The sequence below is a fragment of the Siphateles boraxobius genome, unplaced genomic scaffold (assembly GCF_051911475.1).
Source record: "Siphateles boraxobius isolate OS27281-9 unplaced genomic scaffold, OSU_SipBor_1 49, whole genome shotgun sequence".
NCBI lineage: Eukaryota > Metazoa > Chordata > Actinopteri > Cypriniformes > Leuciscidae > Siphateles > Siphateles boraxobius.
Window position 1 is genome coordinate 7,704,613 of NW_027509130.1, and position 13,594 is coordinate 7,718,206.

At 40.0% G+C, this 13,594-nt stretch overlaps 1 protein-coding gene across 1 annotated transcript in view; it reads right to left on the reverse strand.

The window, feature by feature from the left end:
* Positions 1-12,398: 12,398 nt before the first annotated feature.
* Positions 12,399-13,594, reverse strand: part of LOC143710992 (NAD(P)(+)--arginine ADP-ribosyltransferase 2-like) — a 37,128-nt gene continuing 35,932 nt past the window's right edge. Inside the window, exons 2-3 of the mRNA XM_077202286.1 lie at positions 13,342-13,426; positions 12,399-13,265 (exon numbers count right to left, since the gene is read on the reverse strand). Of these exons, the coding sequence (XP_077058401.1) occupies positions 12,522-13,265; positions 13,342-13,389 (792 nt within the window). The 5' untranslated portion in view covers positions 13,390-13,426 and the 3' untranslated portion in view covers positions 12,399-12,521. The remainder of the gene's footprint in view (positions 13,266-13,341; positions 13,427-13,594) is intronic.

A 13,594-nucleotide genomic window follows, 5' to 3' on the forward strand; every position in this document is an offset into this window, starting at 1 on the left:
AAAAAAAAAAAACAATACAGGGAACCCTGTCAGCTGGTACATTATTCATGGTATGGTATAATGGTATGCATCAAGTTTGGTCCGGCTAATTGGCTCCATTTCCTCCAGAACCGGTCAACTTCTGTTTGGATGGTTCTTAATCTCTTGTAAGAGTAGCCTTCAAAGTCAAAGGTCCCTGGATCTCCTCTGGGTCCAGCTCTTCCTAGCAGAAGTGAATTTGGGCTAATGTATTCTACACAGTCCTCACGGCTCTGAGTCCTGGCATCAATAGGTCGTTCATTGGCCAGGTTGGAAGCCATATAAAGGAAAGTTTGAAACTCACCCCATGTGAAGACTCCATTACCCCCCAGATTGTGCAAAGCCTGCTTCACAATCCGGACAGCAGCCTCAGTAGCTCCGTTTCTGTGAGGTGAGTCTGCTTGATGGATCTTCCAGCTCCATTCTGTGCCATGCTTGGAGACTACATCTTCAAGCTTTGATTTCTCCAGTCGGTCCAGAAACATGTAGAGCTCTTTGAGGGCAGGTCTGGCTCCGACAAAGTTATTCCCAGGATCCGACCACAATTTCCTTGGATGTCCTCTCAGTGCCATAAATCTTTGGTAGGCTAACAGGAAGCCTTCAGCTGACTGGTCACTGACAAGATCTGTGTGCATAGCTCTGGACGCCATGCAACAGAAGACCATTCCCCACACTTTGAGTTTCACCTTCTTTCTTACCTCATCCTTCACTTCGTAAGGTCCAAATAAGTCCACTGTTGTGTACTCAAATGGATTGGCTGGTGTTATTCGCTCTGATGGAAGGTCACTCATGATCTGTTGGCATCTTCAGGCCTTAAGTCTCCTGCATGTCACACAGTTGTCAACGATCTTCTGAGCTTGTTTCCAGCCTCTTACCACCCATGCTTTCCTTCTCATCCGAAGGAGTGTGCCTGCAATTTCTTCATGATTTGCCTTGTGTGCTTCTTGAGCTAGAAGAGTGGATACCCATGATGTGCAAGGCAAGACTGGTACTGCAGTTTTTTCTTTATTAAAAATTTGGAATCTTCCTCCACAGAGCAAAAGTCCAGTGCTTTCCTCTCTGACCACAGCAAGCCTGCTGAGTGTGGTGTCTGGCAAGGTTACCTCCATTTGAGCCGCAAAGAAGAGATCCCTGAGTGCATCCTCACACTCCATGATGGTAAGTGTAGTTTATTTGACTCTGGACTTGATATCAAGAGCTGAAGGCTTCCTCTTTGGCTTGCTTGTGGTTGAAGTCTTGAGAAGCATTCCTTTCCACTTTGTGGCAGCTCTCCACACCCAGGCAATGACTCTTATCAACCTGGTTAAACTGCTGAACTTACTGATGTTAAGGATTTTCCCCACTGAAAAACCAGAAGGTGGCCTCCGGACTGGGATCTGGTGCCCTTTTTCACTAGGGCTGCTTTGCAGGTCCTTGTTTTGGTTAGAGGTTGGGGATATTGGCATTGCAATGGCAGGTGGGGAATGTTGGTTTTTTTCCATCTGTGCTCGGGTCAGTGCTGCTGTAAAACATTTCCTTTGGAGCTTGTTTATACCTTCTTTTGCATCTGCAGCGACATCTTTGGCTGACTTTGTCGGCCACTCCTCCACAGGTCTTTTCAAAAACTCTGGGCCATTTTGCCACACAGAGTTCTCCCTGAGGTTTTTTGGGGTTGCTCCTCTTGTTGTGAGGTCAGCAATGTTTTGCTCACCTGGAATCTATCTCCAGTCTTCAACTGATGTGGACTTCTGGATCTCTCCCACTCTGTTTGCAAAAAAGGTATGGTACCCATAACTGTCCCTTTGGATTGCACCCAGCACAGTTTGACTGTCCAGCAGGTGCAGCCAACGTTCAACTTGCATCCGACTGTGCTTTTCAATGTATTTTCTGAGTCTCGCAGCAAACACAGCACCGCAGACCTCAGCCTTCACTGGTTCTCCCTTTTGGTCAAGTGGTGTGAGCTTGGCTTTGGACTCAACAAGCCGGACCAGGATGCCTTGCTCGGTCTCCCATCTGAAGTATACAACAGCTCCATAGCTCTGGTCGCTACCATCTGAGAATGTTATTCCCCAGGGTTCTCCAATCCTTCTGACTGGTGTGAGGCTTCTATGGAAGGTAATTTGGTTGAGGCGTGTGTATTCCTCAAACAGGTGGATGGCTTCTTCTCTAAGTCTATCAGACAGAGGTGTGTCCCTTGTGTGTCGTGTTAGAGTTTTGCCTCCAGCTTCTTGAAATGCTTTTCTGACTAGAATGGCTCCTTTCTGTTTGGCAGGTGTTGCAAGGCCTATTGGGTCATACAAACTAGCTACTTGGCTAAGCAGTTGCCTTCTAGTCAATGGGTTTGGAGTTTTTCTTCTCACCTCTTCTTCGACGAGATTTTGGCTGATTCTCATCTTCTTTCCCTTTGAGAAGTTTATCGAAGTCATGAGGTACAGTTTGTCTGGTTCGACAAGGTAACCAACTCCAAGGGCTTTTTTGTCTCCTTCTCTCATTTGGTTGGGGATAATGAAGATTTCATCTGACGATGCTGGATGTTCTGATGTAGACGTCTGCCTCCCACTTTGGCCTGATCGGACCCACAGCTTGAGGAAGAATCCACCTGCCTTCAGAATTTCTTCTACTTTTTTGGTGGTTCCATCTAGCTTTTCCAGGTCATTATGGGATGTCAGAATGTAATCTACATAGGAATCCTCCTCAAGGACTCTCCGTTCCTCCTCCAGATGAGGGAACATGGCAGGCTTGTGCAAAATTCAGATTTTCAGAATTGGCCTCCATTCAATTCATGAATTGGAATTTGAATCGAATTGACTCCGCCCCACAGAAAGTTGAATTTGAATTTGAATGACAGGAAGTGGAATTAAATTCATGGCAATTCAAAGAAATTCCACACAGTCACACATAAGGTGACCACCATCAAACAAACCAAATGTGGGACGATGTGGGACATGTTACCAACACTAAAACATAACCTGTTATATAATGTTCATTTAACTTAATATAAACATTTGTATTCTGCATTTCAGCTAGGGCTGGACGATTTAGGCTAAAATCATAATCGCGATTAATCGAACAAGTTACCTCGATTACGATTATTGAACGATTATTCAAAAAAAATTCTTTCTCATGTGTCACTGGCAAGGCTTATACTGTAAATATGTTCACGGTTATTTTTTTTAATGAAAGAATGCATAATTCTATCTTTGTGATTCTAAAATAAGGAAACGCACAGATAGCTTTTAATGCTTACTTATTAAATATTTCAAACAATTGAATCAAACAAAGCATACAATGCCTGAAATAAAAACGTCTTATAAAAAAGTGATTAAGTTTTAATGCAAAAAGAAAGTTTCCTAAAAATGTAGAAAATAGTTCTTTTTGTAAACAAAATAAATTATTGTAAATATTGCCATCTTAAAATTAAAATATAACTTGTATAAAACTAAAAAAACTAATCCTTTTCATAATGTGTAGCATTTGTAAATTCTTGTGTTATCGAAACCTGCTTTGTGGAGTGGAGGCACGTGTTGCTGGGCGTTTGTCAGTCTCTCTCTTTTTTCGCGTGTTTCTTTGGTACAAGCTGCTCCTGTTGCTGAGTTGACTCAGTGTTTGAGTTCCCTTTCACACAGAGATTCCGGAAAATACACGGATAAAGTGGCGCAGGATTTGACCCGGGTTCGTTAGACTTTGGTTCATTCACACTGCCAGTGATTTTCCGGAATCAAGAGTGCGTTCACACAGACACACACAACCCGCAAAGACACGTGACATGTCCCAGCGGCGTCTATAGTTTGCTTATGAGCTGCGATTTCTCTCGAGAAACCACGTTTGTGCATTTTTTTTCTCTGATTCGATCATAAACTAGCGCATTACGAACCGTTTCACGCTGGCGAACGATCCCGGCTTAGTGCCATCATTACGACACGGCATTCATTACGGCTTTTGTTCACACAGCGCGCGTTCCGGGACTGAACGCAGCAATTTTACTATGTCCCCAACCTGGTATCAATCCCGGGTCGTGTTTGCGTTCACACAGAAGGTGTTTGTTCTGGCAATTTCCCGGGATCAACGCGCTGTGTGAAAGGGGCTCATGTTGCTTCAATGTCGCAGACTGGACGGGGTGGAGACAGTTACGTGACTACACACGCGGTAATATGTTTTAAGGGGAAAGTACATTAACACACAGTGGGCGGAAATATTAATAGGATTAAAAAAAACGAAATAACTGACATGGTAAAATTACGTCGGTTATAGGCTCTGAATTTCGGTTTCGATTATTTTTCGATTAATTATCCAGCCCTAGCTGATAAAAATACTTTGTTATTTAGTCCCTTTCAGACAAAACAATTACATCACAATGTAACATAACATGTCTTTATTTTACTTGCCATTTAAATTCAACATCACTGAGCAAGGCAGCAGGCATCATGCAGATCACTATTTTTGAAACGGTTCTGACTAAGTCCAACTAAAATCCAACAAAATAAATAATGAACAAATAAAATATAAAACAACATGAAATTAGTTTATTGACAGCCTTATATATTAAGAATATATTACACCAAACACTTTCATATTTTTAGAAAGGATGTGAATTAAAACAACTATAGCAGGCAATAAGTTGATAAATTCGGTTAAATTCAAATTTTAATTTACCGAATTATCCATTTGTTTTCTGACAGGGATCACATGAACGAATCACCGCTCAACATTTTGATTGACAACCCACTAGTGACCGTGTTTACTCCTTTCTTTTCAACCATTGGATATGATTTTAAAAACTCCTGTTGTATTTGTACTTCTGACGAAGCACTGTTAAATATAGGTGAAAAACTACGGCGCAAAAAGAATAAATAAAATGCTTTCTTAAAAAGGCAAAAGAACACATGCACATTTTCTTAATATGATCATCAAAAACAAACAGACTGATAAAAATGCGGGGCATTTTCTCATTATGCGACGTGGGGGACAAGGGGTGAAAATGCTGTGCGGTACAACACAAAGCGTGACGGGTGGTCACCCTACACACACAACAGAAAGAATATGTTGAATCTCACATACATTCAGCATTAGGAAGGTTACTTTGGAAATGAAATTGCTTACTGTTATAAGTTACCCATTATAAATGTGGTTTGTATTATTTTATTTGGATTTCTTTATCAATGTAAATCAATTTCCTTTTAATTTGATTAGTAACTAATTCAATTACACATTTTACCTCAGTAATAGGCTACATCTAAATACAATTACATTTATTTTGTATTTCAATAACATAATTTCATTACAACTCACTCCTCAACCCTGCATACATTTTGTTCATATATATATATATATATATATATATATATATATATATATATATATAGCGCCTAACCCTATATAACAAATGTCCACCTAAAATTGTTTTTTATTTCTTCAAAAGATTTACTAAAGTAATTCTGGGAGTCATGTTCTATCATGTTCTGAGTCATGTTCTATCATGTTCCACAAAATTACAATTACAATAAATCAAACTTAATTATTTGTTCTGTGACTAGAGCTTTTAACATTCATTGCTGGGGGAAAATATTTCCTGTTAATGTAATCTGTACAAGTAGTTCAAACTTATATAATTTATAAAATATGTAATGCAATCATATCTGACATATACTGTAAAGCTTCATTGTTAAACACTTCACTTAAAATATCTGAATTTCTTAGAATTTGTTTTGAATTGCAATTCTGCTTCCTTTAATTCAAATTCGAATTGTAATTCTAGATCCTGTTTTTGACATCAATTCAAATTCAATTCAAATTCAATAATTGAATTGGAATTTAGGAGTCATTGTCAATTCAATTCTGAATTTCGCACAAGCCTGAAACATGGGCAGTTTTGCTGTCTCTCTCATGGCCAGTTGTACGATGCACCCTGCTGGTCGATCGCCAATGTTGACCCTGGTGATGGCATATTCCTCAATTTCTTCATCTTCACTATTTCTCCAGAGAAATCTATGGAGGTCGATCTCCAGGTCTTCAAGCCACACAGAATTGTACATCTTGATGTCGCCGAGGGCAGCATGGACTCCTCTTCTGAACCTTAGTAGCACTGCTAGGATGGGATTAAGTACATCAGGCCCTTTCAGGAGAAGGTCATTCATGCTGATTCCTCTAAACGTCTGGCTGCTGTTCAATACCAGTCGGACAGGTGTTGTTACAGAGTGTGGGTTTGGCGCCACCAAGTGACTGATGTTCCATACTGGTCCTTTCCAGTCAGCAATGGTCTCTCTAGTGAGTTTCTTTGCTGCTCTCCTTTCCAACATCTCATGGACTTGAGTTGTGTATGCCGTACGCCACTCTGGTTCTCTTTTGAGTTTTTTCTCCGTCCTTAGAAACGTGGCTTCCACTGTGCTTCTGTTGTTGGGCAGAGAACTCGGATCTTCAATCAAGGGTTATTTTGTGTCCCAGTGAGGCTCCTGACTATGCACATCTGACTTCACATAGCTGAGGCATTTCCTGATCATCTCAAGCTCTCTTTCTTCACTCAGAGTGATGTCTTTGCCTCCTGGCTGACAGTTACCACACCGGCATCCTCCACACATGGGTTCGCAGGCAACACCAATGCTGTCCCACTTCCACCAGTCCAAGAACTCCCTGCCAATAACAAGGGTTTTGGTTTCAGCTCTAGATTCTTGCATCTCAGCAATTTCTTGATACTTAACTGCTGTGATTCTCATTGATCGTGCAAAGTGATTCTCAGAATTGTGCAGGGCCATACCCACTACTTCACAGAGGTCTGGATGTGCTCCGTCCACTGTCCTTCCTAAAGGGCTTTCCCACAAGACAAGATCTCCTACTACTTTTGCTCTCTGTGGAGAAAGTCTTCCTTCACGGTGGCTTATGAGAAGCTAAACATGTTCTGGTCTGTGAAGATCTTCCAGGTTGGTGTCGGGGAAGAACATCTTGAGTTTCTGTGCTTTGATTACTCGGTGAACTCTTGCAATTTCATCCAACCCATAACAGATCAACTCATGAGCTCTCTCTGTGCCTCTAGGTGTCTTGACTCTTACCTTGAGTAAGTATCTTTTGGTCTTTACCTTCATGGCCATGCCTCCAACTCCATGGACAACAAGCGTGATCTTTTCACTTTGAAGCTTCAGTCTCCTGGCAGCTGTATGAGTGATGTAGTTGGTATCTGATGCTAAGTCAATGAGAGTTCCAATTTTCTGTCCTGCGTTGGTGGTTACTTTGAGAAGCATAAGAATAACTGGTAACTCACGTGTGTTTGAGTACATCACTCCACGAAGGTTTCTTCCAGTGCAGTTTGATTTTGCAGCCATGTTGGTGAAGGCTCTCCTGAATTTTCCTGCCATGTCCGGGGTAAGCTCAGATATCAATTTCTCTTGCTCCTCTGTGAATTTTGCCTCCTGGTGCTGGGTTTTCCCACTTTCACAGATTCTTTACCCTTGAATCCTTCTTTCAGGCAGAGAAAGAAATGGTGATCTGAAGAGCTTCCTCTTCTGCAGTCTCTGTTCCTGCACAGGTAAGTGTCTGTACATTCATCACCCTCTGCATGACATCTGAGGCATCTTCTACATGCTCCCAGCCTTTCGATAGCATTCAGCTTCTCACCAGGTTTTAGTTCTTTAAACTGCTTACAAAAGAAGATCTTCTCACGATGCTTCTCATCTCCACAGACAACACATCCTCCTTTCCTTGTGGACCTTGTGGAAGCATACCTCTTTCCCAGGTATGTAGCTTTCTTTTCAGGTTTTTCACCTACACCCAATTGGTCTAGTGTCTCTAAAATGTCCTCTTGTGTCTTTAGGAATGTTAGAAGGATGTCAAAGTGATTGTCAGGTGTGACTCCACTTCTTGGGTTTATCATGAACGCCAGCCAGTCCCTTTTTATATTACCTGGGAGCTTGCTCTCTATAGATCTGATCACAAGGGGATTCTTTATGGCTCCAATGCTTTCAAGCTCCGTGAGGTCATTCAGGACCTTTTCCACAGCCTGAATTAGGTCAATTACCTTCCTTGGCTGGTGTGACTTTAAAGGAGGGATCCTCTCTAGGTCCTCAATTATCTCCAAAGCAATCGCTGGCTTGTTCCCATACCTGTTTTGAAGTTCTCTAAATATGTCTTCAGCACTGTTGTATGTTGACAAACCCAGGTCTCTACATATTCTCTCGTCCACACTGTCAAGGAGTTGGAACTTCTTCACTTCCCCGATCCAGTCGGCTCTCCCTGCTTTTGCAGACTTTCCCAGTCTCTCCTCCATCTATGGAAGTTCCTCCTAATCCCAGTGAATTTAGGCAGACTGGTTGGCTTTACTCTCACCACTGGTTGGGGAACTGCTGTTGGTTGAGGCTGTTGGTCTTGACCTCTTCTTCCCTCTTCTGCAATTTTTTGTGCGGTGAGGAATTCTGAACTTCTGGCCTCGAGGTTGCTGCCGAATATTCTCAGGTCTTTTACTCTGCCTTTCAGGTCTGCTGTCTGATCATGTGGGATCCATTTTTCCCAGTCTTTCAGGCTTACAGTTGCATCATGGATTAGCTTCCTCGCTCTTTCCAGCTGCAGTTCATAGCCGTCTCTATTGATAGCAGTGATGGGGCTTTCTTGGGCTCTGTCACAGGCTTTTTCAGCTTCTTGGATTGCAAAGCCTACCTCCTCTTTACCACATCTTGGCCAGAGGTTGGATTGGACTGCCTCACGGATGTCCCCCAGTCTCATGTCGCACTCTTCCATTGTCCTTTCAAGCTCAGCCTGCTGGTGCTTGTCGAGCTTGACTTCTTCATCCTCCTCAGTTCCCACTTCAGCCAGTAGGCCAGCCCTGTAGTCATCATTTGCATCACTGACATACCTTGCCAGGGAACTGAGCTTGCTGAACTCCTCTTGAAGTTCATGCTTAATCATACCATCTGCAGCTTTGCTCAGGTAGTTTGCTTTCTTGGTGAAAGCAGATTTAGCTAAGGTCCGCTCTTGCTTCAGTTGCTTGACTGTTTTCCCAAGAGTTTCCTTTGCCATGGTGAAGAGTTTCCAGTCAATTCTTCCTCTGCGCCGACAGCTTGACTTCAGGCCTTTGATCCTTTTTTTCACTGCCACGCTGGTACAAACTCATACACATGCTTAGAGTGGTTATCAACTGTTAAGTTCTACGTTCACATAGTAAAGTTTTCACTATTTAATTTAAATTGCACGTTACAACCAAGCAAAAGTCATATAGAAGCCTGAACTCAACACATTCAATCTCATTCTGTCCTATCAGTTGCGTCTTTGGATGATCAGGAGCTGTGATCATAGTATCTTTTCTCAGGAACGGGTGAGAGAGTCAACTGAGCTTTCACCAAACATTTCAAGGCCATGCCTTCCTGTGGGTGTGCAGGCTAATATGGTCCCAAGAGCACACTTTCTAAAAGTTGGTTCCACCAACTTTTGTTGCATGGTTGCCCCCTGCAGTTTGGGAGTGCTCTGAATGTGCTGGGTGAATCTAGGCTGGAGTGCTCAGTACAACTTGTTACCACGAATTGACACGACATTAACATGTAATTAAAATTTTGCCTATTTGGTTATTCATTTCCCCCTTGTACAACACACAGAGTTACATGTAAAAAAGAAAAACTAGATCAAAAGACAACAAAGCAGAAGAATTCATTGTTGATTTACTTAAAACTTGTAAAGATGATTATAATTCGAAATTAATGAAGCACATTAGTCTAGATTAGTCTAGACACAATGAATGAAGATTTAAAGTTTGGCCCTGTCCTGTACCAGTTTTGTATCAGCACCACAGTTTAGGTAACTTATTTTCCCAGTGCTTTTGAACATGAACATATTGTCACACTAGGGACCTTCCTGAGCTCTTGTCTTGACATCAGTGACCATAAACTTCTCATATGGAGGAATCAGCACCTCTTTCTGATCAGGATATTTGGAGTATTTGATCACATCGGCACCATTGGCCTTTTATATAATGTGTGTGTGTGTTTTCTGAAGTATTACAGCTGAAGTTTGATCTTGATGAATTCAGCTCAACTAAACGGTTGAGCTCATCATAATGGAGAACTTGTGAAGGTCTTTGTGTGGTTTCACACTGGATAAAGGTTAAAAAAAACTTTACACGCCTAAGTTGTAATTTGAGCTGTTCTGACTCTATGAAAGTTGCAGTATAAGACATATTCTGAATTGAACAAAAGAAATATGAATGAAACTATTTCCGGTTCCATCCTCCAACTGTCAATTCCGGTCTCATCTCCAATGTCTCTATCTCATAGAGAAGGCCTTGAAAATAATATTTAAATAGTTGTATAAGATCATGAATTTCCTGCAAAGAATATGGAAACACGCTGGTTAGAGGTCTTCAGTTCTGCTCCTGGGGACCGCGTTAGCGTTTAACTCTTTCCCCGCCAGCGTTTTTGAAAAAAGAAAGAAGAAAAAAATTGTTTTAATTCAGAGTCAGAGTTAATGGCACCCCTGGTAAATATGACTGTAAAAATACATCTGCATTGTTTGGAACTGTATGGAGGAATGGTCTCTGATTTCTTGTCAGGTGTTCTGACCAAATGCTGTTTAACGTTGATGATCACGTTACTTTATGCATCTGCTTACATGCTATCACTTGTTTCTGCTTCTTCTTCACATGTCTTTTGATAAGAAGATCCTGGACTCTTTCAGAGGATGTGTCATAGCGCCATCTACAGTATAACACTGAAAACAAGAAATGCCGGAAAATTCTGACGGAAATTTTTGTCAATGGCGGGAAAATAGTTAGACATACAATCCCAAACTTCCCCAAGCACTTCCACCACCATGTTGAAGTGCATTTAACTTCGTCAACTGGATGAGGGAAGTTTATTTGAATGGACCCTCGACCCCTCAGTTTTGGATGTGAGTCTACTCAACAAGTACACTTTAAACAGAGCCATGGACCACAATGCTTAATTTACCCCCACTCCACACAACTCTAGTGTATGATATTGGAGTTGTTTTGACATTTAACCACATTTAATACTTGTAGCTACCTTAAGCTGACTATTTTTTAACACAGTTATAGTCTATGTTATCATTATTTTCGTTTATGTAGTTTTATATACTGTAATAGAAATTTTAATAGTCATTGATCCCTAACAGATATCATAGGAGAGAGAACCTATTTAATCTGTAAAAATATGTGTGTACGTGCTTGTGTGTGGCGTTTCAGGAACATATGGGACAGGACCTGTGACCTTAGGGATGGTCAGTTTTGGCCAGCTTATTTCATTACCAGTTTGTGTCTTTATTAAGAAACTGAACAGCAGTAAGGACCTTATCTGGGTGGGTGCAGGTACAGCGGGTGAGGAGGAACCTTGAAAAGAGTTTAAAGGCTGTCTCATATCTTCCTGTTGTGTGTCACTCTCTTGCACAGCGTAACTTCTGTGTACTAGACTGAACCTATTCTTGCAAGAATAAATACTTCCCTTTTTATTAATTTGACTCTTGAGTGTCTCTTACGCTGTGATGATGTTTAACAGAGTTTTTGCCACAACAATATCTAAGAAATGCCATAAAAATATTTTAATATATTCATATATAATATCATGGTAACATGCTAATTCATGCTGCATCATGTTAGCAACATGCTAATTCATGCTAACAAAATGATAATCCATGCTAGCAGCATGTTAAAACCTGCTAACAACAGGCTAATTCATGTCAGCAATGTGATAATTCATGTCAGCAACGTGTTAATTCATGTTAGCAACGTGTTGGAACATGTTAGCAACCTGTTAAAACATGCTAGTTAAACATGCTAATTCATGCCAGCAATGTGTTAAAACATTTTAATTTATGCTAACAATGTCTTTCTTTCTTTCTCTTTCCACTTCACTGATTTTGAAGCTTATAAAACTTTGTCAAGTCAACATCAAAGTTTGTCCCAATGAACTTTACTCATCTAGTTCTTACTCTAGTTATTCATTTAACAAAATTCATTTTATATATCATTTACTTTCATTTTACTTTTAAAGAAAAATATTTTAAAAATCTAATATATATATATATATATATATATATATATATATTTTTTTTTTTTATGTATCTAGCGTTAGAGATTATCAACCACAATGCATAATTTTCCTTATTTTTTCCAGTTGGAAAAGTTCCCAGTTGATCACTCTGATTTCTGTTCCCACCGTAACATGCAATCACAAAATGTTTTGTTTGTCAAAGAGAAACATGAGATAGATTATGATGCTTTGAGAGATTTATTTAGCTGACAAAAGTTGAATCTGAATCTTAAAATATAAATACTAATAATAATTCAGCACTCTAATTTTCGAATGTTTACCTTGTGAAACCATTCAAACAGACAAATGCCATGATTCTATAAAACAAGAAAATCAATGTTCAATAACAACAAGAAACATGCAGTATACAGACTAACTGGTAAGCTGGTTAACAAATTACAAAATAACATTAAATTAGTCAACTCTGAAGGAAGCAATTTGATTTCCACTGTTGGATGCTAATATAGAGTTCAGGTAACTTGTTTTTTCAGAGCCTTTTCAGATAAGTTATAGAAATATATTTAAGAATAGAGTACAGTTCAGGTCACTTCTTGTTCCAGTGCTATTCAAAGTGAACACAGTGTCACACCAGAGATCGTTCTGCTCACCTCTTGTCTTAACACCAATAACTTTAAACTTCTCATATGGAGGAATCAGCACCTCTTTCTCATAAGGAAGCCATGAGTATTTTGTCACATTAGCACCTTCACAAGTGTGGATTTCAAAACAAGATACATTTCCAAAACGTTGTGCTAATTTACGATCAAGAGAGGAGGATGTAAATGAGCCAAAACGAACCTCTTTGTTCTGATTCTTCTTATAATCAAATGTATCTTTGGTACCACGATACGTTAACATGCATCGATTTTGTGTTTTCTTTAGAATCTGTATTGCATCTGTTAACAGAAAGTGGAGTGAATACCATTTGTATGTCATGTCTGTGTAGTTGTGTTTGCCATTACGAGTGTCATTGTTGAATTTAAGATATATTTGAATAGTTGGATCAGTGTACACATAGATGGCAATTTTATGTTCTATTTTTAATTTGCTGAAAATGTTCCAAAATGAAATATTCTTTTTACCACTTTTCCAAGCATTTCTAAAATCATTTGAGTTATTAAGTTCCTCCTTCAGATATTTGGTCATCACCAAACGTTCCATTTTTCCTGTGCAGCCCTTATATTGATCATCGACAGAATTCGGTGCCATATCCAATGGATATATCTGTTCTTCAACAGCAGCGCTGTGATCCTGCAGAAACATGAATCATAATGATCACATCATCAGTATTCATGTCTGTAATATTCATACTAGAACACAAGCTTACCTGTCCTAGAGCAGCTAAAATGAGAAGAGCTTCAATGATCAGCAACATCTTGATACAGTCAAATCCCTCAGATGATCTAGTAGATCTAGTGAAGAACAGATGCTGAAAGGCAACCAGAATCACAACAACCTTTCACAAATACTGAATATATTACACAATGACCTTGTACTTTACCCCCAAACTTACCTGAAAATACTGTTGTCTGGTTTTGTCAAATTCTGAGTTTTCTTTTTGTTGTTTTTCAGGAGCTCAA